Here is a 26,627-nt window from a genome sequence, read left to right on the forward strand (position 1 = left end):
TGATGACTCATCTCACTAAGGAATTGCTACTGTGGAAAGAGACCTAAACTCAAGGTCCAAATACCTGGGCTCAAGGCTGGGTGCGGTGGTTCACACCTGTAATCCTAGCACTATGAAAGGCTGAAGCGGGTGGATCATCTGAGGTCAGGAGTTCAAGATCAGCCTGGCCAAAATGGCAAAACCCTGTCTATACTAAAAATACAAAAATTAGCCAGGTGTGGTGGGGGTGCCTGCAATCTCAGCTACTCCGGAGGCTGAGGCAGGAGAATTGCATGAACTCGGGAGGCAGAGGCTGCAATGAGCTTAGATTGCACCATTGCACTCCAGCCTGGGCGACAGAGCAAGACTCCATCTCAAACATACATACATACATACATACATATATAAATATCTGGGCTCAAATCCCAGCTTCATCACTTACTAGCCCTTTAGTCTATTGCAAATCACTTATCCTAAAATTCTCCACTTAGTCATCTGTTAAATCATGATAATAATAATAATCTCACAGAATTTTATAAGAATTAAATGGAACACATACACATACTCTTGGTAATCTGTGAAGTGAGTCAGGAAAATAATCTGGCAGTGTCACAACATGTTAACCACAGAGTTACCATTCGACCCAGTAATTCTTGGGTATGTGTATACCCAAGAGAACTGAAAACATACGTCCACACAGAAAAATGTGTAGATTCAAGATTTGCATGTAACACAAATATTCATAGCAGCATTATTCAAAATAGCCCAATAACCTGAATGTCCATCAATGGATGGATGGATAAATAAAATGTGGCATATCCATACAATTAATTATTTGGCAATACAAAGTAATGAACTACCGATACACGCTGCCACATGGATGAACTTTGAAAACATGCTGGCCAGACGTGGTGGCTCACATCTGTAATCCCAGCACTTTGGGAGGCCGAGGCAGGTGGATCACCTGAGGTCGGGAGTTCGAGGCCAGCCTGACAAACATGGAGAAACCCTGTTTCTACTAAAAATATGAAGTTAGCCGGGTGTGGTGGCGCATGCCTATAATCCCAGCTACTCGGGAGGCTGAGGCAGAAGAATCGCTTGAACCTGGGAGGTGGAGGTTACGGTGAGCCAAGATCGTGCCATTGCACTCCAGCCTGGGCAACAAGAGCAAAACTCCATCTCAAAAAAAATAAAAAGAAAAAGAAAAAAAGAAAAAAAGAAAAAGAAAGAAAGAAAACATTATGCTAAGTAAAAGAAGCCAGACACAAAAGGTCCATATTGGATTATTTATTTAGATGAAAATAGGCAAATCCATAGAAACAGAAAGTATATTAGTGACTGCCAGGAGGTGGCGGGGTGAGAGGAATTGGGATTGACTGCTAACAGGTCCAGGGTATCTTTTAGGGGTGATGAAAATTAGGTAGTAGCCATGGCTGTATAACATTGTGGATATGCTAAAAACTACTGAATTGTACACTTTAAATGGAAATACACCTTGAAAAAAAATCAACAAAGAAAGAATTTTACTAGGCCATCTCTTTTTATAAATGTTTATGTCTATATTAAAAAATGAACTTTATTTTTAAATCCACATATCACCATTTCATAATATCTTATTAGTACAATAGCAGATCAATTTACTTATGACAGTTCTGTTTTCAACAGCAAATGTCATTGACAAGTCACACTTTCAGTGATTAATTTAGAGAACTTTAAAAATCAGTAACATGTTGTCCTTGAGACCAGGGAGAACCAATCAAGCCCGTGGGTCCCGCAGTCATCTGCCTCAGAACACGTGTCAAAAAGGGGAAGTGACAGTCATGCAAGGAACATGTGTCTACTTTTAGCACCAACCTGCCTGCCGATGGGTGTTAATTCCAACTCACGCATTCAGTGAATGTTTAACTGGGCACTCATGGGTCCTAGGCTCTGTGCTTTGAGCTGCGAACAGCACAGTGAACAAGAAGAATGTGAACTCTGCCCTACGGATAGTTTGGCCATCAGCCAGATCTGTCATGTAATTATGCTGGAATGTAGAGGTTAGGATGGTGCGGTGGAAAGAGCCCTGGGTGGGGTCTCGGGAAACTTGAGTTCTGGTCCTCACTCTTCTTGGGCCCATCTTTTAACTTGTAATGTCTTAGTTTCCTTACCTGGAGGTAAAGAGTTGGCCTGAATCATTCGTGTTCAACCCTGGCTATATATTAGAGTCACCTGGGGAACTTTGATGCCTAAGCCATGCCCCAGATTAACTAAATATTTATCCCTGGGCATGGGGTGGGGCACTGGTGTTTTTAAACAATCCCCAGGTTGATTCTCTTGTGCAGCCCACATTGACAGCTTCAGGACTAAGGATCTCTAAGGTCCTTTACATTTCTAATACTCTGAAAGTCCATGACTTAAACCCAATGTGAGTCTAGCTCAAATTTTATGTAGTGACAGATCCAGTGATCACTCAGCCCCCATCTCACCCCAGCAAAGAACCCTCAACTCTTCCATATAGTTGGTCAATTAGGTGGTTTACGCACTTCCCCTCCTCCTTTCTCTGGGTATCCTGCCCTTTGAGAGATTCACCTTGCCCAAGTGGGGACAGGAGACATACAAGAAGATGAGCATCTCATATGCGCACATTACTGCTGATAAGCTACCCTAGAAAGACTGGGGAAGGCACAAGGAAGACACTGTTGACTGAAGGGAGATTTTGGTGTTATCCAAGAATGTCAGCATTGCATGCCACTCATGACTCATGCCTAAGCCACATCAACACTCTTCCTGTGTAGGCAGAATAATGGTCCCCCAAAGATGTCTGCATCCTAATCCCTGGTGCCTGTGAATATGTTCCTTCACATGGAAAGAGGCAATTTGCAGATGCGACCAAGAGCCTTGCAATGGGGGTAGGCGGGTGGTGGTGGTTATTCTGGATTATCCTGGGGAGCCCAGTGTAAACACAAGGTACTCATAAGCAAAAGAGGGAGGCAGAAGAGTCAGAGAAGGAGATTTGAAGATGCAGGCAGAGATCAGAGTGATGTCACTGCTGGCTGGGGGCCACAAGTCAAGGAATGCAGACACCTCTAGAAACTGGAAAAGGCAAGGGAACAGACTTTCTCCTGGAGCCTGCAGAAGGAATGCGGCCCTGCTGGCACCCTGATTTTAACTTAGTAAGACCCACGTCAGACTTCTGACCTACAGAACTATAAGCAAATAAATCAGTGTTTTTCTAAGTCACTAAGTTTGTGACGCTCTATCAGGTCAGTAACAGAAAATGAACACTATCACCCTCCAACCTAGCCCCTCCTTCCAACTGCTCTGTTGGTGTCTTGACCTGGTCTTCCTGGGAACTCAGTCAGTGCAGTCCCAGCTGACTGCTAAGCCAGTGTCCCTCACATCCATATCCTCTTAGCTGTACCCCAGTGCCATCACCTTCATTCGGCCTTGAATGCCTGCAGTGTAGATAACTTTAATTATCTTGACTAATTTATTTGCCTCATTCCTACTTGCAACTCATTCTACATATGACTAACACATGGAACCTGTCCCCCAAGCAGCGTTCTATTCACATCTCTTTTAAGGATAAAGATTTTTCCATTGCTTTTAATTTTTTATTAAATAAACTAAAGCCTTCTGTTACGGGCTGAATTATGTGCCCCCCAAATTTATATGTTGAAGCCCTAACCCCACAGGACCTCAGAATGTGACTGTATTTGGAGACAGGGCCTTTAAAGAGGTAATTAAGTTAAAATGAGGCCATTAGAGAGGGCCCTGATCTAATCTGACTGGTGTCCTTATAAAAAGAGGAAATTTGGACACACAGAAAGAAGGTGCCAGAGATGTGTGCACACAGAGAAGAGACCATGTGAGGATGCAGAGAGAAGCAGCCATCTAGGAACCAAGGAAAAAAGTCTGAGGAAAAACCGAACCTACGGACACCTTGATCTTGGACTTCTAATCTCCAGAATGGGGAGGAAATACATTTTTGCTGTTTAAGCCACCTAGTCTGTGGCACTTTGTTATGGTATCCAAGCAAACGAATACACCCTCTATGCCCCGACCCTTTATTTGTAGGGAATCTGTAAACACTATCCCTAGATGTACTTTACAGTCCAAACCAGTCACTCCTTGAAAATCCTTGCCCTGTGCCTTTGCTCACACTGGCTCTTCCACATGGTGTGCTCTCCCCGTCTCATCTCTGACTGGTAAAATTCTAACTGTGTGAGATAGCACGGAACAGGAGAAAGAGATCAGGACTGGGAGTCAGTCCTGGATTTCAGGTCCAGTCCTGTGATTTACTGGTTGTGGGATCATGAGCAACCTGCTTATCAACTTTTCTAGGCCTCAGTTTTCTCATCCCTAAAATGGATATAATGATCCCTTTGCAAGTCACAGGGGCTGTTATAAAGCCCCAATAATGTAATCTATGAAAATGCCTTACATATATTTTAAAGTATACTGTATCTACAAGGTATCATTATCCTCCTACAAGGCCTCACACAAAAGCCACTTCCTACATCAAGCTTTCTCTAACTCTCTCAAGGTTCCTTCAAAAACACAGAACTTTGAACTTTTACCATGACATTTACCCTTAACTTCGTGTATTTTCATTTGTCTGCAAGGCATAGTCTGGAGCAAAGGTTTTGTAGTCAGGCAGACCTTGATCTAGAGCTGTCACTTGTCAGCTGCAGGACTCTGAGTAAGTTATATAATTTTTCTGGGCTCCAGTTTTCCCCACTGGCAAAATGGATATGATAATAGAACCTGCCTCACAGGGTTGATGTGAGGAGCAAATGAGACAATGCATCTAAAATATCTGTATAGAAAAAGCATTCGATAAATAGTAGGCTTGTCAATTTCCCACTTAACTCACTGAGGATCAGGACTGGCCCCTATCTGTCCTTGCATACCTCTCCAGCATTTACATAGTCCTCTGCGGGCACCAGCGACACAATACTTATTGAATGAATGAACAGGGTTTGTCAACACAAGGTTATAGGAAATAACCGATACAGTGCTATGGTTGGAGTGTGTTCCCCAAAGTTCATGTGTTAGAAACTTAAATCTCCAGTGTAACAGCGTTGAGAGGTGAGACCTTTAAGAGGTGATCAGGTCATGAGGGCTCCACCCCCATGAAAGAATTAATGCTGTTATTATGGGGGTGGGTTCCTCATAAAGGATGAGTCTGGACCCCGTCCCCTCTCTCTCCCACCCATGTCATGCCTTCTGCCATGACATGATACAGTAAGAAGGCTCTCACCAGATACTGCCCCCTCAATCTTGGACTTTCCAGCCTCCATAATCATGAGCCAATAAGCCACTACTCATTTTTTTGAAATAGGGTCTTGCTCTATTGCCCATGCTAGAGTGCAGTGGCACAATCACGGCTCACTGCAGCCTCAACCTTCAGGGCTCAAGCAATCCTCCTACCTGAGCCTCCCACGTAGCTGCGACTATAGGTGTGTGCCACCTTGCCCAGCTAATTTTTAAATTTTCTGTAGAGACAGGGTCTTGCCATGTTGCCCAGGCTGGTCTCGAACTCCTGGACTCAAGGGATCCTCCTACCACAGCCTCCCAAAGTGCTGGGGTTGTGGACATGAGCTACCATACCCAGCCTAAACTTCTATTTATTATAAATTACCCAGTCTGCAGTTTCCTTGTTATAGCACCACAAAACGAGCTAAGACATATAGCGTCAAAGGTCTATGGAGCCACAGGCAGGGTCTATGGAACCACAGGCAGGGTCTATGAACACAGAATTTGGAATTCTTTAAATTGCAGTGCTGCATGAGAATAAAATCAACGGAAGCCCAACAGAGAAGGGGAGGAGCCCTCCACAGATGAATCAGACTCTAAGAGAGAAAATAATAACTGGCCCTATTTGCAAATGATTTAGGCCATCAGCTTTTTTGAGTAACTGTTATTCCAAAACCAAAGCCAATTCCCTTTTTCAAGGAATCTTTTGCTCTGCTCAAGAGACAAAATTCCACACATTCTTTAACCTATAAACAAGGCAGGATCCAATCACATGTTAACCCAAAAAGCTATAGGAGCTCAGGGAAGTGAGTAGTGGAGACTAAGTTGGGCCCTAACAGTTGAGTAGGATTCGCAAAGCTGGACGATAAAGGGGAACTGTATGTTTCTAGGCACCGAGAGGGGATAGGGCAGAATGTAAGAGTGGGCTTAAGCAGATGATTCTGACTGAGGCAGGTGGTTCTTAGAGTAGCTAAGCACATGCCTCTTGCGTGAGAAGCTGCCCGCGGCCCCTGCCAGCCCAGCAGGGAGCATGTCTGCACACGTGGGTCACAGAGACTTACCATGCTGGAGTGGACCGTAGCCTGCTCAATGTACCTTGCGATGCCCGTGACAAATGCATTCCTGTCCTCGAAGTTCGTGTCAAAGTTAGCCTATGGAATTAGAGGACAGGAACATTTTGGTTGTTAGAAAACAGTTCCAAGTTGGCTGGGTGTCCAGAGGGCAAACTGCTGCCAACAAACAATGCAAGCTCTCTGTGGAAACCTCCTGCTGTGTCACCTTTCATCTTGCCCCTTCCCCACAAAGACCCACTCTCAATCACACTGGGCAGGAGCTGGCGATGACAGGGCCCGCCATCTGCTTCCCATCAGTAATCAGGTTCACTCAGCTGAGCTTCAGAAGCAGATGCTTCAACTCCACAAGCCCAAATAGCTGCTAAAAGTTAAGATGTGCATTGCTTTGATTTGGCAGTTCCAGAAATACTCACCCAAGGGTGTGGATATACAGGTACAAGAATAATTACTGTGGCAGTTTTTTGTGATTAAAACAAACTGTACACAACCCAAATATCCATCAACAGTGAAAGGCTAAAGAAAATATATATATATATAAAAATATATATAAATAGCATATCCATAAATGGACTTTTAAGTACCATGAGGTGGCTAAGCCTAATGTGGTAGTATTGCGGTATTGTCATGGAAAAATATCCATAACAAATTTTAAGTTAAAAAGCCAACTCATAAGGCAATAAATATAGTATGGTTCTCTTTTGGTAAAAAAAAAAAATATATATATATATATATATACACACACACACACACACACACACACATATGTATACTTGGTAAAAAAGGTATATATAGGCATAGTTATAGAAAAATTTATGTTTTTGTATACTTTTTTGTATACTTTTCTGTATTGCTCATAATAAAAAAGATATTTATATAATTAAAATTTTAATCTAGGTTAGAAGATGGGAATCAATGACATTTATGGGCCGAACCTTCAAGCATGTGCTTCATACATCCACTGAATGAAATTTAAGAATTTATTATGTATTTATATTTAGTCTCCTGTAGCAGTCTGAGAACTATCAAAAGGTCAAACACGGCTAAGACTTTCAAATTAGCATATCCTTTCTTAACATGGCCTCTGGCCTGGCACACCCAGACAAGGGGCTACACTGACTCCCGGCCCTGATAGGTCATAGTTTGGAACAATCTGATGGTGGTTTATCACAAGCTCTGCTCTCTCAGGCAAAAGCAAACAACTGTGACCAGCTTCCCTGAGCCATGAGCTGCTATGGGGTGTTGTATGGGGTGTTGTATTGCCCTCCTCACATGCATGAAGGAAAAGTAATTACCCAGGCAGGCTCTGGGGTTTCTAAATTGCAACATTTAATTCATGAGGCCAGTGCTGCCAAAACCTTGGTTGGTACAGCAGCAAGAATAGCCCAGAAGGTATTTGGGGGTCAAAGGAGATCAACAAGATTTCCCTGGGGGAGGGAGGGAAACAGTCCTGCAGCACATTTAGTAGCTAATCTGTTCCTTACACTCGGCTCTACCAGTACATAAGGGACTCCATCAGCTCACAACCTTTCACCTTCTAAATGCAGACCTCCCCTTCCCTCTGCCTAGGGCAAATCCTCTTAGGGAATCCCCAGAATTCCTGGGCCCCCTGGTGCTATCTGCCATTTCCATTACCTGGTACATGATGGAGGAAGGTGGAGGCTCGATGCATGGCTGCTGGTCGGGGAGGGGAAGCTCTTCAAGCAGGTCCACGTTGGACAGGGCATCTTCCAGGGTGACGTGGGTGGTCATGGCTGCAGTTTTTGTATTCTGCACTGAGGGGAAGGAAGAGAAGGTCAGTGGAGAATTTCAGGGGCCTCTAAAATTCCTCCTAACTGCACCATGTCCAGCGTCCTTTGGGAGAATAAAGAGAGTTAAAATGCACTGAGGCCACTTCCACTCACCACTTCTTCCCAAGGTGCTCTCAACGTGTATCTCTTATATCTCAGGATCTCTTTATGGCTAACAAAGTATTTTGTGTGCACTTGGTTGACCCTCACCACCACCCTCTGTGATCAACATGGAAGATGGTACCCTATCCATATAACTGATGAAAAATCAAGGCTCAGAGAAGTTATGTGATGCCCACACAGCCACGTGACCATGAGCGAGGGAACTCAAGTGGGATGTGAGGACATAGGTCATGGTTAGTTTCTCCACCTTTTGTTCTTCATAAGGATATTTATCAGTTCTGCTCGTAAATTACCATGCAATACAATTATCCATGATCGTGACGGCCAAGATAATCAACTGAAAACCAGAGCCCAGGTTTTTAGGCTAATTAAACTTGGATTAAAATAACTTAATTCCTGCAAATCAACCTTCTTTGCAAAGATGGAAGAGCCACTGTCTTCCTTGACCTGGGTATGTTTTGTGAGCCACATCAAACAAATCAGCCCTAAATGGACATTTCTGTGTCTTAGACCCTGGCACAGAGCAGCTGCTTTGACAGTATGTTTGGCAGGATTAGAAGCTGAAGAGAATCTGAACAGCACAGTTACCCGACTTGAGCTAATTCCTATTTTAAGAACTCAGCACCCAGCAAAGAGAATACTCATTTTTCCCCCCAAACATATGTGAAACACTGCTTAAAAACTAATCATGATTTAGGCTATAAATCAGGTTCCCACAAGTTTTTAAAAAAATGATGGTCTACAAGTCACACTCACTGATTATTAAATATAATGTAATGAAATTAGAAATCAATAATGCAAACTGTAGCAATAAAATCCCATACCTTTGAAAATTTATAAGACATAACTTCAAGATCATTCATAACTAAAGAGGAATTCAAATAGAAATGATAAGATATTTAGAAATGAAAGATGGAAAGCACTAATAAATGTCTTCAACACATTTAGCTGAAAGAAAAGTGGAACTAAATGAAGTTAACATTACACTCAAAAACCTTAAGAGAACAAAAATCAGCCCACAGAAATGAGAACAGAGGGACTGAGAGTTACAAAGGCAGACATAAAGCAAAAAACAAAGCAAAATAAAACATAACAGTAGAGGTGAACAAACACTAAAAGCTGAGTTTTAGAAAAATATTATTAATAATAATAAAGCCAACCCTAAACACACATGATTAAGAGGGACACAAAGAGAAGGGCCACTGTGCTTGTCTGAGAACCGCTTCCTGACCATGTTCGATCCCAGGGAGCTGTGAGATCCCTGGGCTGGAATTTCTCCTGTGAATGTCAGCGAGTTTGCCTTGCTTGTTAGGAAATACAGCGTCTAACATTAGGGGGAAAAAGGACCATCAACAGAAGAATTTGGTCCAGGGTCTGCAAAGGACTAAAACAACTGCAGAATATACCCAAGGTCATGCTGCCCCGAGACTAATACCTGCCTTAGGCCCAAGGCTGAGAGGGCAGATTGGGGCTGAGCCTTCACTGGCTGCTGTGCAGCTAACTAGATTCACATTTCACCCAGTTCTCAAACACACCTTCCCATCACGTACCACGGCAACAGCAAATACTGCATCCAGTGAGGGCTCACTGAGCCCAGAGGTAACTTCCCCATCTGCCCTCTGCAGAAGGCTGGTCTCCTAGGGTGGTTTCAGGTCCTCTCCACACCTAAGCTTCTTCCTCTTCTCTCCCCCACAATTCTAAGTATGGCATTCAGTTCTACAGCAAAACCACTTGACTGATCCATTGAAAGGAAAGAAAAAAAAAAAGACTGTCTTCCTTCTTACACTACTACTAAGTCCATTTTATAGGAGGGAGTAATGATTTTACTGGGCATAATGATCTTCAACCTCCAAAGCCCTAGTAATTCTATTCATTAATTCCAATTATAAAAATAGTAAAACATTCCTTTAGCCCTTACTCTGTCAGACGCTATGCGAAGTACTTGACTATTTCAATCTTGCATCCACCCTATAAAGGTAGGTACTATGATTATTCCCAGTCTTTAGATGAACAAACAGAACCCCTGCATTTAATTTCATAGGATCAAGTGCTGGCAAGTGGTGGAGGGAGGGCTGACCCAGGTTTGTCCAGCTCCATAGTCTGAAGTCAGCTTCATTACTACATACTTCCAAGGGCTCACGCTCGCATTTTGAGATTACACTTGATAAGCGGAGGTTTATTTCATATCAACCTCTATGCTAGGTGCTTTCAAACAATCTGCATTAATGGTTCTTGGCCCTGCTTGTGCCAAAAAATCATGTGCACAGCTTAATAACAAAATGCCTGGGTTCCAACCAGGGGACCAGGAAGACTGCATTTGAAAGGTGTCCTATCTCATTTTCAATAAGGAAAATCCAGATGAAACTTACAAGGAGATACACCATTTCTCTGATTAGATTGACTCAAATCCAAAAGTTTGACTACACATGCTGTTGGCAAGACTATGGAGAAACAGGATCTCCTAAACATTGTTGGTAGGGATGGCGAAATGACACAACTCCTGTGGGAGGAAATCTGGCAATATCTATCTAACAAACTTCCATAAGCATTTTACCCTTTGACCAGCAATCCCACTTCTAGGAATCTGTCCCAAAGATGCATTGACAAAAATACGCAAAGATATATGCACAAGGCCATTCACAGCAGGACTACTTGTGATAGCAAAAACTGAAAACAGCAAACATCCATTGATATAGTTAGGATACTTGCCTTCACCCAAATCTCATGTTGAATTCTAATCCCCACTATTGGAGGTGGGGCCTGGTGGGAGGTGTTTGGATCCTGGGGGCAGGTTCCTCATGAACGGCTTGGGCCATCCCCTTGGTGATGAGTGAGTTCTGAGTTCACAGGAGATCTGGTCATTTTAAAAGTGTGCGGCACCTCCCTCCCCCACACTGCCCACTCTCTTGCTGCTGCTTTCACCATATGGTATAACTGTTACCCCTCTGCCTTCTGCCATGATTGAAAGCTTTCTGCGGCCTCCCCAGGAGCTGAGCAGATGCTGGCACCATGCTTCCTGTACAGCCTGTGGAACTGTGACATCAATTAAACCTCTTTTCTTTATAAATTACCCAGTCTCAGATATTTCTTTATAGCAGTGCAAGAATGGCCTAATACATCATTAACAGAGGACTGTCTGGATAAACTATGGTGCCACTGTACAGGGAAATATGAAGCAGCAGGAAAATGGAGTGAGGACCCTCTCTACATGCAACTACGGGTGATCTCCAGGACATGGTATGGAAAGCATGCGCTCATTTACCCAGGAGAGGGGGCTGCAGATGTCTACACACACATCTTCTACTTAAAAAACAAACAATGGGAAGGCAAGCCGTATAGTTTTAAAAATTAGTTACCTATGGAGAACAGGAAAAGAAGGGAAAACAGTTAGGAGATAGGGGCTAGAATCTTTGAATATGCCTTATTTTGTAGATTTGACTTTGAAAACATCAAAACATTTTACATACTTATAAAATAAAATTTAAATTTATAAAAAGTGGCCCCCAAATCGAAAAGTAAAATGAAACAAACGAATCTATATATATGTTGTACTACTGGAGTAACTCCACAGAAAGGGACTATTATTCCAGGTGATTTTAAAATTGAGTGATGTGCTGGAAGAGCCCTGATGGATCACAAAGACATCTAATAAAAGCTTGGTTTTTATTACTTTGTTACTGTTAGATGAGCCTGTGAACCAACCTTTATGTTGAGAATTGGTAAATAAAAGCAAACATTTAACCTGTCTTTCCTAAACAAACTATACCACCAGATAACCAAACTATAGAAGAGATAGATGTCTCTTTCCATAAAAGTATTTTTTTCCTTTTTAACAGAAAAATGATAATATCCTTGTTTTCCAACCTCTACAAACAAATGGATCTAGGCATGGATCATCATCAGCTGCTAACATCCCTAAATGAAAGACGATCAGACATTATGTGCCTAATGATGGAAAAACGCACCAAGAATGCCGGATCCAAAACAAAACACCTGAATCTAATTAAGCCTTTGATGCCAACTCACAGGAAATATAAGAGGGCAGAAAAACATGCTATACCCCAGTGATGTAATCAGCAAACTACAATCTATGACAAATTCTGCTGGACAAATGACAAATAAATTGCAAAGACAGAAAAGAGAGATGGGAGGAAAGTCTATAGATTTTGAAGAGACTGAACACACTATCATGTGTGGACCTTATTTGGATCCTATTTCAAACAAACCACCATACAAATAAAATTATAACTTTATGAGAAAATTAGAAAATTAGTACTGACTGGATATTTGATAATTTGAAGGAAATATTTTATTTAGGTTTGATAATATCAAGGTTATGTTTTAAAAGAGCCTTTATCTTCCAGAAAGATCTACTAAAATATAGATAAAAGGACACAGGGGTTTGCTTCTAAATAATACTAGATGGGGGAAGAGTGAATAGAAATGAAATAAATTCAGCAGTGAGTTAATAACTATAGATTGTATATGACACATACATAGAGATTACTGTATTTTTCCATCCAATTTTATATGTTCCAAATTTTTCATAAAATCCCCTAGATCAGTTTATAAGCTCCCAGCTCTTATCCAACTTCCCTTTTTTTCTCCTGTAACTAGGTTTCTTCTGGGCTACTCAAACTTAAAAAAATACTAATTTACAGACAGGTGTGGTGGCTCATGACTGTAATCCCAGCACTTTGGGAGGCTGAGACGGGTGGATCACCTGAGGTCAGGAGTTCAAGACCAGCCTGACCAGCCTGGTCAACTTTTCTTTAGTAGAAATGGGATTTCTACTAAAAATACAAAAAAAAAAAAATTAGTCAGCATGGTGGCAGGTGCCTGTAATCCCAGCTACTCAGGAGGCTGAGGCAGGAGAATCACTTGAACCTGGGAGGTGGAGGTTGCAGTGAGCCAAGATCATGCCATTGCACCCAGCCTGGGCAACAAGGGCAAAACTTCATCTAAAAAAAAATACTCATTTACCAGAATAACCATTAAGTTTTCCTCTGTAGCATAATAGTACCCCTGAACATCCCTTGAAGAGAATCAATAAGTAAGTGAACAACCTACGAAGCTAATAAATTAGGAGTCTATTTATGTTAATGCTATCTTTCTTCTCCTCTGGCAAATACAACTTCTATAGTGGATTTCTATGAGCATTGGTAGATCATTCAGTGCCTAAGGGAGAAGGAAATCCGACATTTTTAGCTCAAGTGCTGGTAGGCACTGCCAAATCCACATCAATCAGAAAGGAAAAATATTCTGGAAATTTGAACAGAGGCATAAATGAAAATAAGAACGTACTTCTTTCCTGCCCAAGTGTCCTGCCTGTTACGCAATCTTCCAAGTGAGAATGATTCTTTATATTCGGTCTATGAACATGTGACCATTTCATCATTTTGAAAAAGAAATTAATAAAATATTTAAAAGTTAACAGTGTTCTGGGAGCATCATTTACCAAACACAGCTGCAACTTCTCAGTGGGGGGCATTCATGATGGGTTTAAATGCAGTGTCTTCATAACAAACTCAGTCAGTGGCCTGGTTTCACCAGAAGTAATAATAACATTGGGCACACAAGCAATTTGCTTCTGAGAAGGGGGGTTTTAGGTGCCCCCCCAGGCAGACATGACTGACAGACCCCAAGCAAGAGGGGGGTGGGTCCCATAAATGCAGGATGGCTGCCAGGAGAACATGGCTTTGGAAATGCAGGTTCTGACATTCACAGCTTAAACCCTGCTTCTCTATAAGCAAAATACTTGCATTGTCATTATCTGTTTGATTTTCTGGAAAGAAATTAAATATTAAGACTTTCTACTGAAGTGAAATATTAGGCTAGTATAGTGGGTAAGCTTGAGTTCTGGGTTTGAATCTGTCATCTGCCACTTATGAGCTATCTAAACAATAGCATGTTCCTTAACCTCTCTGAGCCTCAGTTTCCTTACCTTGTAAGGGTGACAATTTATAATAGTGCCTGTCCTCAATGTTTATTTTGATTATATAACTACAGCATGTAGAATACGTAACATAGTAGCCAGCAAAGACATGTCAAAAGACAAAATTACAATAAATTTATAGAATTGTCCTTAATTTGTGATTTATGAATTGAAGCACCTGCTTTCTATACAATAGAATGAAAGCTCCCACTGGGCAATAGCAAAACTGTGGGTTTTGTAAGGTGGGAAAAAGGAAACACAACAATAGAAAAATAAATGATTAGCTAACATCAAGTTACTTCAGGTTACTTTTTTGTAAGGGTTAATGCAGAGAGGATTTGATTATTCTGCTGACTCAGGTAGAGAGTGGCATTTAGCATGAGTGACTCCATTTTGATTTGGTCTGGTTTTTAGGGGCCTAGTACAGGAGCTTAGTCTTAAACAATGGCCTCCCATACTTTTGTTTAACATTAGCTAGTCTGTGTCCTGTTTTCAATAGAGAGGATGAATTAAATACTGCAACAATTCTCCTACCAAAAAAAGGAAGGTATTATTATGATTACACTAATATCTCAGTTCTATAGATCTTTCACATTGATTTTCTCAATCACAACTATCCTGCAAATTCAATTCAGTAGGTATAATTTTTGCTGTGTTTCTGAGGACACTGCGTTATGGAGAAGTAAACACTTTTATTCAAGGTCACATGGTCAGCTAGTGGCAGAGGTAGGATAGAAACAGGATATCTTGACTCCCAATTCTATGCCTTTTCTTCTAGACCACACCTGGTTTTGTACCTTTTTGAAAGGTGCCAAGCATATTTTTTTCCCAGTTTGGCTGCTTTTTCCTTCCTCAGGAAGAACACAACTCTGCCAAGCTAGAAAAATTAGGTAATTGTCACCTTTGTGTTTCATGAACATCAAGAGGCCAGGAAATATTTTCTGTGTCTGTATGGCGCTCCAGCCAGAGGCTATATAAGTATACGTACACACACACAAACATACTGCACACACATATACATATATATACACATATGTATACATATATTAGTACAAATAAAATATTATATAGATACATAAATATAAAAATAAATAAAAGAGAGATTTAGATTATTCCAATTAAAAAAATTTACAGTCATTTGCCTCATAATGATGTTTCAGTCAACAGTGGATCATATATATGATGGTGTTCTCATAAGATTATAATATCATATTTTTACTGTACCTTTTCTATGTTTAGATACACAAATACTTCCCACTGTGTTGCAACTGCCTACAGTATTCAGTACAAGAACATGCCGTACAGGTTTGTAGCCCAGGAGCAATAGGCTATATACCATATAGCCTAGGTGTGTAGTAGGCTATACCATCCAGGTTTGTGTAAATGCACTCTATGATGTTTTCTTGGCCTCAGAATAAAACCCAAATACTGCTACTTCTTCCTCCCATGCCAGGGCAGACATTGCTAATTGGTAATGACACTATTTTCCACTAAGTCCACAGACAGCTTCAGAATCCTCATGAAATACTGAGCTCCAGGAAGCCACCAGCAATCAATGCGAGTTTGCCCATGAAATAAAACATAACATGCCCTCTCTGGAGTAGAACCATGCATGTGAAAGCTCCTCAAGTTCAGGGACCATTTTCTTACCTATCACTGAAAATGCAGAGACCTTAGCAGAGTGCCGCAAACAGATTAGGCACTGGGGAAGTACTAAATGAAAGAATTCATGAACACACCTCAATCTCCTGACAACATAGGAGAGAGGAGACGACCTGAAGTTGGCCATGTCCTTACTTCTAGTTTTTCCATTCCTTCTCCTTCACTATTAATAACACAGATAAGGCCAGACTTGGTGGCTACACAGATAAGGCCGGACTCGGTGGCTACACAGATAAAGCCAGACTTGGTGGCCCACGCCTGTAACCCCAGCACTTTGGGAGGCCAAGACGGGAGGATCTCCTGAGGTCAGGAGTTCGAGACCAGCCTGGCCAACATGGTGAAAACCCATCTCTAATAAAAATACAAAAATTAGCTGGGCATAGTGGTGCGCACCTGTAGTGCCAGCTACTCGGGAGGCTGAGGCAGAAGAATTGCTTGAACCTGGGAGGTGGAGGTTGCAGTGAGCTGAGATCGAGCCACTGCACTCCAGCCTGGGTGACAGAGCGAGACTCTGTCTCAAAAAAAAAAAAAAACCACACACACACACAAAAAAAAACCACAGATAATTTAAATCAGCATAGAATACGTACTCATATCCATAAACTGCCAGGATAATTCTTACATAATATTTTTTTCTAGAGATTCTCTTTTTTTTGCCACTTTTTATTTTACAAGGCAGCTTTATACCACAATCACAGACAGAAAACTAATATTATATGCCATAAACACAGAGAAGCCATAAAAAACATAGTAATGAACATAAACACAGGTCTGGGTATTATCTGAAAATCATCCCATGTCCACCACTGATATCCAAATGAGAGGCATTTTAGTGTGGAGGTGAACTGGATAGCTTGAGTTAGAATCTTACCTCTGCCAATGCCTAGTTGTGTGACCTTGAGTAGGTGACATAACCTTTCTGAGCCTCACTCTCCTCATTTTGGTATAAGCGATAATGACAGTTCCTATCTCATAGGCTTTGAAAACTAAATGGGTTAATCCATGTAAATGGCTTGGCTGGTAGAAAGTGCTCGATAAAAGTTAGAGCCTCAACAAAACTGAATCCAGAAATATATAAAAAAGATTATGCACCATGAACAAGCGAGATTTATCCCAGGAATGCTAAGATTGGATTAACATTAACATCAGAATATCAATTAATGTAATAAGCTATACCAATAAAGGTCAGAAACCATATCATCTCAATACACACAGAAAAAGTATTTGACAAAATCTTAACGCCTTCATGATAAAAACACTCAAAAAACTAGGATTAGAGAATATCCTCAACTTGACAATTAATGGCCACCAAAAACTCTTAGCTAATATTAGACTTAATGCTTTCCCACTAAGATCAAGAACAAGACAAATAAGTCTGCTCTTAGCGTTTCTGTTCAACATTGTACTGGCAGTTCTAGCCAAGGTAATTAGGCAAGGAAATTAAATAAAAGACATCTAGATTAGAAAGGAAAAAGTAAGACTATTCCTATTTGCAGATAACATAGTCTTGTATATAGAAAATCCGTGAAAAATCCACTAAAAACTATTAAAAGTTATAAACTAGTTCAGCAAGTTTGTAGGATACAATGTCAGCATACAAAAATCAGTTGTATCTCTATATACCAGCAATGCTCAATATGAAAATAAAATGGAGAAAACAATTCTATTTATAGTAGCATCAAAAATAATACAATACTTAGGAATAAACTTAACAAAATAAGTGCAAAACATACACTCTGAAAGCAATGAAACCTTGTTGAAAAAATTAAAGAAGACTTAAATAAAAAGATATCCCATATCCATAGGCTGGAAGGATTAATATTGTTAACACGGCAATACTACCCAAACTAATCTACAGATTCAACATAATCTCTCTCAAAATCTCATCTGGCTTCTTTGCAGAAATTGACAAGCTGATCCTAAAATTCATATGGAAATTCAAGGGACTCACTCAGGATAATCAAGACAATCTTGGGGGTGGGAGGAACTGAACAAAAATGGAAGACTCACACTACCTGATTTCAAAACATACTCAAAGCTACAGTAATAAAATTGTGTGGTGTTACCATGAAGACAGTCAATGAACAATGATAAATTAATGGAACTGAACTGAGAATCCAGAAATAAATCCTCACATTTATGGTCAATTGACAAGAGATGTAGAAAGAATATTCTTTTCAACAAATGATTCTGGGACAACTGGATACTCACATGCAAAATTTGTTTTATGGTGTGAGGTATAAATAATGTAATATATGATAAATTAACTCAAAATGGATCAAAGATCTATGTAAGAGCTAACACTATAAAACTCATAAGAGTACATCTTTGTGACCTTGAATTATGTAATAACAACAAAAACACAAGCAACAAAATAAAAAATAAACTAAACATCAAAATAAAAACATTTGTGCTTCAAAGGACACCATCAAGAAAGTAAGTCCACAGAATAGAAGAAAATATTTGCAAATCACATATTTGCTAAGTATATAAAACATGTAAATAATTCTTGGCTGGGCACAGTGGCTCATGCCTGTAATCCTAGTACTTTGGGAAGCTGATGGGAGACTTGCTTAAGCCAGGAATTCAAGACCAGCCTGGGCAACAGAGCAATACCCTGTTTCTACAAAAAAAATGTTAAAAATAAAAATAAATTTAAAAAATGAATTCTTAAAACTCATTCATAAATATAACCTGATTTTAAAAATAGGCAAGGAACAGATTTTTTTCCAAAGATACACACATATCCAATAAGCACACAGAAAGATTACTATCCTTAGTTATTAGGGAAATGCAAATTGATACCACTTCACACCCACTAGGATGGCTATAATGAAAAGGACAGACAATAATAAGTGTTGGCAAGGATGTGGAAAAACTGGGAATACCGTTGCTAGTGTGAATGTAAGATGGTGCCTCAACTTTCGAAAATCGATTAGTATTTCCTCAAATTTTTAAACAGAGTTACCATCTGACCCAGCAATTCTACTCCTAGGCATAAACCCAAGAGAAATGAAAATACATGTCCACACAAAAACTTGTACATGGATGTTCACAGCACCATTATTTGTAATAGCTAAAAGGCAGAACTAACATATGCATCAACTGATAAGTAAAAAATCGTATAGCCACATGGAGTATTTTTCAACCATAAAAAGGAATTAAGTACTGATATTGATACAACATGAATGAACTTTGACAATATTATGCTAAGTGAAAGAAGCGAATCATTAAAGACCCATGTTCCATTTATTAAACATGCCCAGAATACGCAAATCTATGGTTGCCAAGGGGTGGGGTTGGGGGAAATAGGTGGTACTGCTAAAGGTCATGAGGTTTCTTTCTGGGGTGCTAAAATGCTCTAAAACTGACTATGATTATGGGTTGTACAACTCTGTGAATATATTAAAAACCACTGAAATTTTTTTTTTTTTTTTAACAGAGTTTCACTCTTGTTCCCCAGGCTGGAGTGCAATGGCGTGATCTCACTCACTGCAACCTCTACCTCCCGGGTTCAAACGATTCTCCTGCCTCAGCCTCCCAAGTAGCTGGAATTACAGGCACCTGCCACCATGCCCGGCTAATTTTTGTATTTTTAATAGAGACAGGGTTTTGCCATGTTGGCAAGGCTGGTCTTGAACTCCTGACCTCAGGTGATCCACCCACCTCGACCTCCCAAAGTGCTGGGGTTACAGACATGAGCCACCGTGCCTGCCCTGAACTGTATTTTTTAAATCAGTGAATTGTATAGTATGCAAACTATGTTTCAATAAATCTGTTACCAAAAGTCAGTATTTTTATAACTACTTTTTGGGAAACTTTGAGTGTAACATAAGTAGAAGGGGTACAAAGAGAGCTGGGGTGGAGTAGGAGCTTGGGGAGTTTGGGGACTGTAATAATGCCCCTACAAGCAGAGGCTGTGGACAGCAAAAACCAACGGGGACAGCAGGGGAGGAAAAAAGCAATAGATACAACCATACAGAGCAGCCCCCTAAACTGCAGGGGTGAACTAGACCGTATAAGGCAGGCCCAGCTAGCTTGTTTTTTCCCTCCCCCTGCCCCTGCCTGTTTTGGTTTCTCTGCCGTCTGTCAGGTCCTGGGGCTGCCCTACCCTGGAGTAAAGACTCCTCAGATAATATTATCTGAGAAGTAATAATATTACTGCCTGTGAGGTGGGTGGGGTGATAGGTTCTGAGGTTTAGAATAAGAATAAGAAGGGAGTCTAGCTCTCTTCCTACTGATGAGGAAACCGAGCCTCAGAAAAGAGAAGGACTTGTGCAAGGTCACTGGGCTAGTTAGGGGTGGAGCTAGGGTTAACATTGCACTTCCTGAGGAGACAAGGGAATACAATAGAATAACTCATATGATACAGAGCTTTAAAAGAAAAGGACAGGGCCAGGCATGGTGGCTCGTGCCTGTAATCCCAGCACTTTGGGAGGCCGAGGCAGGTGGATCACCTGAGGTCAGGAGTTCGAGACCAGCCTGACCAACATGGTGAAACCCCATCTCCACTAAAATTAAAAAATTAGCCAGGTGGCATAGCACATGCCTGTAATCCCAGCTACTCGGGAGGCTGAGGCAGGAGAATCGCTTGAACCTGGGAGGCAGAGGTTGCAGTGAGCTGAGATCGTGCCACTGCACTCAGCTTGGGGAACAAGAGTGGAACTCCATCTCAAAATAAATAAATAGATAAATAAAAGAAAAAGACAAGTACTGCAACAAAAATTCTGCAGCAAAATGAAAAGCCCTCTAAGAAAGGAAATATAATCAAAGGACATTACTTGGCTGTCTGTGATCATCATTTAATAATTAGACACTTTTATATTAATAATGTAGACACTTTAAACCTGATGTAGGTTAAAATAGAGCTCTTCCTATCTTGAGAGACGGGGGCAGGGGAGGGAGGGAGATGGTGTAAGAAAGCGAAATCTCCATCCATCACAGCAGGAAGTAAATAGACAACGTGCAGAATAGATAAATCAAGAAACAGCAGTGTAAGCATATCATTTAGAGATCTGGAGGCAGCTACTAGAAGAAACAGTGAGTTAAAAGCGGCAGCCTCCAGGGGAGGGTGAGTGCTGGATGGTTGTTTTTCATTATAAGCCTTTCAATACTATTTGATTTTTTAAAACATTTGTATATATTGTTTTGATCAAAATTTAATAATTTGCTTTAGAAGACAACCACCCAAAGTCTCCTTATTAGCAGTTCAGACACCTGGCTGGTACCCAGCACTGACTGGCAAGGTGGTCTTCGTTGTTTCAGTCCCTTGCTGCTTGTCTTCTGGGACCAGAGGCCCCATCACCTGCAGCTTCTCTCCACACAGGGGACCTGCGGTCAGAGCCGAGAAGTCAAGTCAGCCTCGACTTGGGCCTCTGGAGAAGGCCTATCCTCCTTGTTGTTTATAAGTAGACAGAGAAAAAGATCTTGGTGGGGGCTGGCTAAAGGGCTTGCCACTTCGTTTGCCGTTTTGCCCAGCTGCTTCCTGTGTTATTAGGGTTGAGGCGGCCTTTCTGGTGACACCAAACCAGGCAGCTACCAGCAGCTCGGGGGAATGGCCACATGCTCTCAGGAGGGGAAGTCATGCCACCAAGGTGGCTTGCTGATTTGCTCCTGCTGGGGCCCTGGGGCTGTCATATAAGGAACACCAACATGACGCGTATGTGGAGAGAGGAGCTGCCTCTCAGATGCACCTGCTAAAACTCACAAAGGGAAGCCATGCATCTGCTATGGAAACAAAGAGGAGGACTTCAGGTCTGGCCACCAGATCGGAGCACGTGGAACTCAGCTTCATCGATGTGAAACTGCAACTCGAACATGGCTCAGTATGAAGACAAAGGCCCCCAAATCACATCTTCACTCACTCTAAAAGGGCAAATTTCTCTGTCTGTAAAATATGGAGGTTAGCCTTGGTTCTCTCTCAACCATGATGTCCAAACCTGCCTTGTGAAGGTTATTGTGGGTAACTTGTGCTAATAATAGCTTAAGCACTGAGGTTTGCAAACAAGGTACATTTTATTGTATGTGAGGCGAGGGTTCAAGGTCTCTGCGTGATATTATTGCTCGCATGTTCATCTCTTCCCTAGAGTGGCAGGAATGGAGCAGAGTTGGGGGGTTTGCTGTGGGGGCTGATGTGTTGAACACGTCAACACTGTCCATTTTGTGTACTAAAAAAACAACAACAGCAACCAGTTAAGAATCACTGGATTTGGGCCTCTCTCAGGACCCTTCCAACTCTAAAGCAAATGACCATGACTACAGTTGAGACATTCCATCCAAAGGGCTTCCTTAAAGACACATGTTAAGGATCATGCAGACCATTCTCTGTGGCCAAGGTATACAGGGAATCATAAACCTGTCCAAGGATAGTCTTCCTTGTGCCTTTGCTCAAACTGTCTCCACTTCCTTATGGACTGTCTTCTTTCCTTCTCAAATCCTACCGATCTATCGAGGCCTATGTCAACACATGCCTTTCCCGCAAAAGTCTGACCAGCCAAGCCCCACAATGACCTTCATTTCTCTCACTCCCTTAGCACTCACAGTCTAGAGTTCACAGTTTTTAACTGCACGACAAACTGCTTTATATTTCACTAATTCTTTGGATCACTAAGAATGCCAAGGATAGTCATCCTGTCTGAGTTTGACCTATAGCAACCAGCACAGAGATAGGCACACACCAGGAATTACTTGCTTAATTAATACTTCATGAATGATTTGTTGAATGCATGAGCCAATGACCAAAATTCTTAACTTCTGGTTTAAAAAAATTAACAAGAAAGTTAAAATATGATGCTTCTCTAAGGTCCCATATCCAAGGCTGCCTTATCAATATAAGAATCTGAGGAGAGTTCTTTAGAAAATCCTTCTGTCATATAGTTTCCACTTCAAACCCTAAGAAGCAGGTCCTCATCTCTCTTTCCCATATGGAAGTATAACAGACTTGGAGATAGGAGGCTGACCTCTAGCTCTGAATTCTTATCTCGCCATTCATATCTTGCCAAAACAAATCTTAAAGCATCATATTTTAAAAGCACAAATCAAAAATAGTTCTCAGATATTCCTTAAGAGTTATTGCATGTCTTCTCTGAGGGTCAGCCCTGCAAATTCTCTTTGATCTCAGCCAGGCCTTCAGTGAAGTTAGACAATTCTCTCATTCTTCCCCAGTTGATTTCTTATTCCACCCACAGAGGCAACTGTTCCAAACCCTGAAGTCTCCTGAAGTTTCCTAATCAGTCCATCACCTTTATTTCCTGCAGAGGACCTCACCTCCTGCCTTACTTAGAAAACAGAGATTATAGAACATGGACAGACTAAACACACCTCTGTTTTACATAGAGATTAAAGCCTGAGAACCACTGCTCTACAATGACCAAATACTGATGCAAAAAGAATCAAAAGGTCTACTGATGAAGTCATCACTGGGTCTTTCTCAGGCATCTCGCCAGAAGGTCCTATTTACTTCCCTCTCTCACTGCCTGTATCTGAGTTGCCCAGTCTATCAAAATGCCATGCAACCAGAATGATCCCTGCAAGAAATTCTGCCTGAACTCAAGCTCTGCCTTCTCAAAACAATTTCTTTCAAGAATTTGCACCCTCTGTTGCCAGGGCCCAAGTATGGCTTAAATGGCTGTTTTTTGAGGTACATCACACACAGCCCTTAGCATAATGGCCACCATGGCTGGAAAGCCAATATCTAAGCTCTTTGCATCCTGGGAGGCGTCCCATACCCCCTGACTGAATTCTGAAGTGTCTCTGCACAGACAAGGCCATCCAGGGGCCTTGACAGAATCTGTGAATCACAAAGTGCCTTTAAGCTTCCCACTGGCTCAACAGCACAGAGAGGCCACAGATCCGTCTTCTTAAAGTGACACACAATATATAATTAATAAATTGTTTCTTAAGGAACGGAGGGCATTTACCCAAGAGAGTCACACATTCAGGAGGCTCCTTCTCTATTTCCATGGTCTTTTTTTTTTATCAGACTGGGATTTACAGACATTACGTCATCCGCAGGCTTTCATGATGACGGGCAGGTAACAGTTGGGCAGGCTGCCTTCCATTGCTCAATTTTGAACGTCAGAAAGGTAGTGGCTGGTTTAAGGGCACACAGCAAGTCAGGGATCCTCTGTCCCATGCTCACTGTGCTGCTCTGTCTGCCCTGGAAGCAAAGCATGCCCTCAACATTTTTGGATGGTTGCAAAATGCTGAATTCTCACAGAGGAAGAGGCCCTTCCTTAACTCTACGTGTTGAAATGTGAGAATGGCCCCGGGCTTCTGCTTGGCTTGTTCCCTCCCACTTCTCCTTGCCTACTCAAGTTCCACCCACCTCCCTTGTGCTACTTAAGAGCACTTCCCACCTGAAGCCTTTCACTTCATGCTCTATCACTCTTAACTTTCCCTTCCTTCGGCAGGTAAACTTGGGGCTGGGTTTACTGGTCACAGAGACCAACTTCCCTCAAAAAAGCAAAATTCAGGAAAGCTCTGGAGGCAGAGGGGCTGGTAACAGCCAAGGGTTGATTACATACATGAGCCAAATTCTTAATGGTTATGTAATTAATACATTATAACAATAAATATATAAATATGCTAGTACTTACTATGTGCTAAGCATTCTGCTCGGCACTTTCATGCACCCCTCGAGTAGTAAGAGCATCCAAAGATATTCTAGTTCCTCCCTTGCCTCCATTCACTGCCTAGAAGGCAGCAGCCTGCCCCCCTTCTCCCACCGTCTCACTACTGATGCAGGGGCCATCCCCTGGACCCTAGGCATGGCTTTGCTCCTCAGAATGACAGGACCAAAAGCCTTTCATAAAGACTCTAGTGAGGTGACTGATGTCTGGCTTTGTCAATTACAAGTGAATAATTAATACTTGCCAGTAAAGAAATAGACTCATTGTTACGGTGGCCACATGGAGGCTACAAAAGGCCATTTTGTGACGCTCTTGGTGGACCCCTGGGGCCAACAGTGGTCCAAAGAAGCTGCGTTGAGAGTGTAGTCCAATCCTTAAATGTACGGACTGGGACCCGTACTGTTTTCCAGGAGCGCTTTTCCCGTTAATTAGCTTGTTGCCTATTCATCATCTCATTCAGCTTTCTGGTTGATGACAGCAGCAGAAGCCCACTGAATATCAGAGAGGGTGTGATTTATCAGAGGGGACATGTAGTGTTCTCCCGGGGCCTTTTACCAATTTTTGAATTCATGTCTACTTCCTTCTCTGGGCCAGCATCTGATTTGAGTAAAACTCTCCAACCCCACTGGGTTGTACATCCGACTCTTGGCCTAATGCCTAAAGCAAGTTTTTCCTTTTTTATTTTCCAGCAGGGACTGAACAAGGCAGCCTAGGGTGCCTACAGAACCGGTCAGAACTAGCCAGGAAATAAAGCAGCTTAGTGAGCAGAGAGCTAATGCCCCCAGCCAGAGGCTCAGTGTGCAGAACTAGCTAGAGGCACTGACTTTGTAAGCAACAACACTCTCTTCTTGAGGTCTAATAATTGCCTTGGCAAAGGGCAGCCAATGCCAACGAGGAACTCTGTGTACGCAAGTTTCTCATCCCGAAAGTGGACACTGGGTGCTCAAAAAATGCCTTCTGGTGACAGTAACCCCTGACCAGTCAAACAAACATGCACGCATGCACACGCATGTACACACACTCTTACAGCATTCCTGCCCGCAGGGCCAAAGCTGCCCTTGCCAAATACAGAGCTGACAGCTGCTAGATATTGTCATTTCAGGGACCTGTTCCCAAAAGAACTACCCAGCTCCCCACCTCCACTTCCAGCCCACTGTTTGAAATTCCACCATTGGTGATAGCAAATATTTCTACAGTGTTTCCCATTAAAGCTTTGTTTCCCATTAAAATGCCTCCATCCTCTGTTTCTTTTCCGGTCAAGTGACTTGTAAAGCACCTGCTCTGCATCAAATGGGAACTTCTTTTGTATTTAGCTGTTCAAGATAAACACAGTCATTGGCTCCTTTCTTGAAAACCATTTCTAACACTGGAGACTGGGGAAAGGGCAGGGCACTGTATGGAAGTGGAGGTGGGAGGCCACCAGGAGGGCCACAGAGAGAGGGTCTAATGGTGGAGAAAGCAACTGTCAAGGCTTTCACAGGCCTGCCCATAGATATGGACCTGATTTTTGCCCTCTAAGATCTCAGGGACTCAGGTTGCTGGCACAGCCTGTATCCAAGAGTAAGATGAGACCCACTGCCCTAACTGGGACACAGACAGGAGGCAGGAAATGGGAACACAGGAACTGACACTCTCCTGATTTGCCCCTGCTGCCAGCAGGGCTGCCTCCGTCTCCCTGCCCCTGCTGAGGGCACAGGCACCCAGGAACTAGCAGAAAAAGATCCTTGTCCCATTCTTGGCCTAGCTGGAAGGACAGCTGATGGCTCATCAGGCCTGGTGAGTGTTTCTACTGTGCTGGGGAAAGTAGGCAAACAAAGGTCAAAATCAGATTCCCTGCGCTGGGGAGGCACCGGGGCTGTCAGTGTCCTTTCCAGCCGGGTTCTGGATATAGAGGGCCATACTTCTGCGGACCATGTTACCTGCCCCCATCCCCAAGCAGAGAGCACCTCCTCCTCTTCTTTTGCACATAGGTGGGCTGTTCCTTGGGGTGAGGGGTAGGGCTGTCCTGAAAACCAGACGCCACAACAGACAGTTAAGCATCTTCCTGGTTCTTCAGAGCTCAAGAAAAAATAACCTTTTCCCCCAGGAGTCAGCCCACTCATCCCCCTTCCCCCACTTCCACTCTGCCCGCAGCCAGCTTGGTGAGCGATGCTAGCTAGTGTAGGCCAGAAAGCTTCCAAGCGGGTCAGACCTGCTC

The 26,627-nt window shown here is 42.2% G+C and overlaps 1 protein-coding gene across 3 annotated transcripts in view; it reads right to left on the reverse strand.

Annotated features, from left to right (window-relative positions):
• CYFIP2 (cytoplasmic FMR1 interacting protein 2) overlaps positions 1–26,627 on the reverse strand; it is a 135,801-nt gene that overhangs the window by 108,495 nt on the left and 679 nt on the right. For 2 of the 3 annotated variants that reach the window (XM_012504947.2, XM_003268573.4), the window contains exons 2-3: positions 7,926–8,065; positions 6,282–6,371 (exon numbers count right to left, since the gene is read on the reverse strand). In XM_012504947.2, the coding sequence (XP_012360401.1) occupies positions 6,282–6,371; positions 7,926–8,042 (207 nt within the window). In that variant the 5' untranslated portion in view covers positions 8,043–8,065. The remainder of the gene's footprint in view (positions 1–6,281; positions 6,372–7,925; positions 8,066–26,627) is intronic. The other variant, XM_030825898.1, reaches the window with a different exon arrangement.

This window comes from Nomascus leucogenys, chromosome 2 (genome assembly GCF_006542625.1).
Source record: "Nomascus leucogenys isolate Asia chromosome 2, Asia_NLE_v1, whole genome shotgun sequence".
In the NCBI taxonomy this organism is placed as follows: Eukaryota; Metazoa; Chordata; class Mammalia; order Primates; family Hylobatidae; genus Nomascus; species Nomascus leucogenys.